We start from the raw sequence: 4,239 nt of genomic DNA on the forward strand, positions 1-4,239 counted from the left end.
CCACCTCTGCCTCATATCCCAGTTTCCTAGGTCTCTTGGAACATATTGGTCCCTCAAGACTGAGAGCTCCTTTGGGGAGGTGCTGTGTGTGGTCCCTGTGCCCAAGCAAGGCTTTAGCTAATTGAAACAGCAGCCCTGGCCAGTTTGGCTCAGTGGATAGATCATAGGCCTGCAGACTGAAGGGTCCCAGGTTCGAGTCCAGTCAAGGACACATGCCCAGGTTGCTGGCTCGATCCCCAGTAGGGGGTATGCAGGAGGCAGCCAATCAATGATTCTCTCATCACTGATGTTTCTATCTCTCCCTTCCTCTCTGAAATCAATAACAAAATATTTTTTAAAAAATTAAAACAGCACACACTTTCTGAGCACCTGCTGTGCCTGGTACCCTGAATGTGTGGGCATCGGTGGATGAGAACTTGGGGGAAAGACAGACAGACAGAGTTGTGGGATGGTTAGAAACACCAGGCAGTGTGGTCTGGTGCCTCATGAAGGCTGCGGTGTCTGCCCACTCACCTACTCCCACATGGTTTCCTCACCCCACAGAGGGGGAGACGGCTGGGCGCTGGGGTGATCAGAGAGGGATTCAGGGAAGAGGAAGATGTAGCTGGCAGCTGGTGGCCATGGCTAGATGTCTCTGTCCCCTCCCATTCTAAGGGAGATAGATCTCTGCCTGGGTGGGGACATGAGCCCATTTCCCACCCCTGGGTTTGGCCAATAAACACCTCGCTGCCATCCCCCAGACATTGTGAACACGCCAAAGCCCGATGAGAAGGCCATCATGACCTACGTTTCCTGCTTCTACCATGCCTTCGCTGGCGCTGAGCAGGTGAGGGGTTGTGGACTCAGGGCCAACCTTGGAAGCATCTCAACATTTGGAGATGCCAGGCCCGTGGGTGGGAGCGCCACATCCCGGCTGCACACACGCAGTCCTCAGGGAGTTCAGGGGCAGAGGCTTCTGGCCTGGAAGCCCCTCTGCACCCAGAAAGATGTGCTCCCCTCGTCCTTGTTCCTGTTTGTACAGCCCAGGGTTCATAGGCTTTACAGAGGGAGGCTGGGTTGGGGGTGTCTGTGGCAGCTTGTTCTATGGCAGCCACTCTACCCCACCCCTACCCCCACCCCACAGGCAGAGACAGCCGCCAACAGGATCTGCAAGGTGCTAGCTGTGAACCAGGAGAATGAGAGGCTCATGCAGGAGTATGAGAAGCTTGCCAGTGAGGTGAGCCAGAGAGCGTCTCCCATCCCCACCTGTGCCCTCCCCACCTGCCCACTCAGGTCTGTGCCGGCCACGTCTCCCTCTCCTCAGAGGAGCCTTGGTCTCCCCCAGCCTCCTCATGAAATCTTCACCAGCTCCTCCCACCTTCTGCCTTTCCAAGCTCCTGGTCATTCACTCACCATTCACTCATTTCCTCATTCATTTATCCATTCACTCATATTTAGGTGGTCTCATTGTTTTTGCTCTGTGCCAACTTATACTGGTCCCTGGACTCAGAAATTAACCACCCTACTCCTTCCCAGACTAGTGGGGATCCCCCATTCTTCCCTTCAGACCCCCACTCTGCTGGAGCCAGGCCTTTTGGGCACAGCCTAGGTGTGGGTGTAGAGGGGCGGGTGAGGTGAACACGCCAGCCCAGAGCTCTCTGCTCTGCTCCTGCCTGGCCCTGGCAGCTGCTGGAATGGATCCGCCGCACCATCCCGTGGCTGGAGAACCGTGTGGGCAAGCACAGCATGAGTGCCATGCAGCGCAAGCTGGAGGACTTTCGGGACTACCGGCGCCTGCACAAGCCGCCCCGCGTGCAGGAGAAGTGCCAGCTGGAGATCAACTTCAACACGCTGCAGACCAAGCTGCGGCTGAGCCACCGGCCCGCCTTCATGCCCTCCGAGGGCAAGCTGGTCTCGGTGAGCCGGTGCCCGTATTCTCTGGGTGACCTTGGGATCTGTGTCCCCTTCTGAGCAATGGGTGAGCCATGATGGAGGGCACCTCTGCCTGCCCCACAGGACATCGCCAACGCATGGCGGGGGCTGGAGCAAGTGGAGAAAGGCTATGAGGACTGGCTGCTCTCCGAGATCCGGCGTCTGCAGCGACTCCAGCACCTGGCTGAGAAGTTCCAGCAGAAGGCCTCCCTGCACGAAGCCTGGACTCGGGGTAGGACACTTCCTGGGGCTTGATTCTGTCCTGGGGTGGAGACTGGAGAGAGTGGGACTCCTGGCAGAATGCGCCGGCCAGGGGTAGGGGTTCTGCCGGAAAGTTGGAGACTTGTTTCCTGGTCCCACCCTTGCTATGCAACCAAGTCACGGCCCCTCTTTGGGCTACAGTTTCTTTATGTGTAGAGCCAGGCCCTTCTCTTCTGGGTCTGGCCTTCTGGAGGTCTGCTCTAATATATTTGTCACTTAGCATTTTATTTGTATATGTAGCATGTATCCATAAGAGCATCCCTAACCCTAATGTCACTTAAGTTATGCTCAAAGTATATTGATGCCAAAATATTGCATGAGTCGCATATATTACTCTGTATGAACACAGCCATTCTGTATTCTGTCAGGATTTTAGTCCTACAAACGAATGATTCCTGCCTAAAAATAATGAACAAACACTAACAATGGATTACGGGTATGAGAAATAATGATGGTTTGATATAATAAGAAGTCCTTAAATATAAGGCCACTTAGGTGACCCTGAGATCTCCAAACCTCTAAATTTCAATTACCTTTTCTGCAAAATGCAGAGGCACTCAATCAATGGTTGCTGCTGCCATTATAAATATGTTTTTATTTGCATAATTATGGTAATTGTCATTCTCCAAGCACTTTTAGGTTCATTATTCACTCATCAACAAATATTCATAGAGGGTCTACCAAATGCCAGGCGCTAGGGACACAGGTGAGCGGAGGAAACCGCGTCAGGAGCTCATCAGGCTCAGAGTCACTGGGAGGTAGTTCTCCATCAGATAATTCCAAATCAGTACCAAGGGCCACCCCACACCGCGCAGGTCAGGGACGCAGACGTCAGTTACCGGCATGTCCTGGAACAGGAGTTTCATTTCACTCTATGAGGCCAGCGCCTCAAAGCAAACCGCTAGGGTGGGCCAGGCAGGTGTGATCACCTGCGATTCCAGATGAAGAATCAACGCGGGCACAGCCCCGCTCCAGGCCCCGCTCCTCTTCCTGAGCAGGAAAGGAGGAAATTCTGACCCAGCGCGACTATGAGTCGGCATCGCTACAGGAGGTGCGGGCGCTAATACGGCGCCACGAGGCCTTTGAAAGCGACTTGGCGGCACACCAGGACCGCGTGGAGCACGTCGCTGCGCTGGCCCAGGAGCTCAAGTAGGCGTGGCCCAGGAGCTCGAGTGGGCGTGGCCCACTGCCGGGCCCGCCCCCCGAGACAACGCCCCTGTCTGCCCGACCCCGCCCCTCGGCTTCGAGCCCCGCCCCGATCCTCATTGCCTTCAAGACTGTTCTCCCTTTGTCTTTCCCCATCACCACTCGCTCCTCCCCTCCTCCCTTATCCCCATCCCCATCTCCGACCCCGCTCTGCTGCCCACACTCCTCCCTACCGCCACTCACTGCCCCTCACCAACCCCATGGCCGCCCGCTCCCTTCAGCTTCGCACCGGGTTGGCTACCGTCTTGGCACCTCCTCCAGTAAACCCGCCCCTTTTCGCATAACCCCGCCCCTCCATTCAAACTCCTGAGGGACAAGCAGAAACCAGTGGGAACCCCTATTCCCCTAGGGCCACGCTGGGAACGCCCCCTTCAGGAAAGCCCCGCTTCACCCCCACCTGCCCTGGCTTTCTTACACCTTCACCACCACCAGGGGTGTGGATCAGGGGGAAATCTGGGCTGCGGTCTGGCCCCCCAGTCACCCCCTCTTCTCGCCCCCAGTGAGCTAGACTACCATGAGGCTGCCTCAGTGAACAGCCGCTGCCAGGCCATCTGCGACCAGTGGGACAACCTGGGCACGCTGACCCAGAAGAGGCGGGATGCGCTTGAGGTGAGGCTGGGGGCTGGACTGGAGACAGGTGAGGGGGCCTGTTGGGCAAACTGCTGACTCTCCGCCATTCCTGCGGCCTTCAGAGGATGGAGAAGCTGCTGGAGACCATCGACCAGCTGCAGCTGGAGTTTGCACGGCGGGCAGCACCTTTCAACAACTGGCTGGATGGCGCCGTGGAGGACCTGCAGGACGTCTGGCTGGTGCACTCCGTGGAGGAGACCCAGGTGGGCGTGGGTGTTCCGGGGGGGGGGG

At 56.9% G+C, this 4,239-nt stretch overlaps 1 protein-coding gene across 1 annotated transcript in view; it reads left to right on the plus strand.

The window, feature by feature from the left end:
• ACTN3 (actinin, alpha 3) overlaps positions 1 to 4,239 on the plus strand; it is a 14,995-nt gene that overhangs the window by 7,026 nt on the left and 3,730 nt on the right. Inside the window, 7 exon segments of the mRNA XM_005864286.2 lie at positions 741 to 826; positions 1,124 to 1,216; positions 1,666 to 1,896; positions 1,996 to 2,143; positions 3,171 to 3,321; positions 3,879 to 3,987; positions 4,071 to 4,211. Of these exon segments, the coding sequence (XP_005864348.2) occupies positions 741 to 826; positions 1,124 to 1,216; positions 1,666 to 1,896; positions 1,996 to 2,143; positions 3,171 to 3,321; positions 3,879 to 3,987; positions 4,071 to 4,211 (959 nt within the window).

This window comes from Myotis brandtii, unplaced genomic scaffold (genome assembly GCF_000412655.1).
Source record: "Myotis brandtii unplaced genomic scaffold, ASM41265v1 scaffold187, whole genome shotgun sequence".
Taxonomy (NCBI): domain Eukaryota; kingdom Metazoa; phylum Chordata; class Mammalia; order Chiroptera; family Vespertilionidae; genus Myotis; species Myotis brandtii.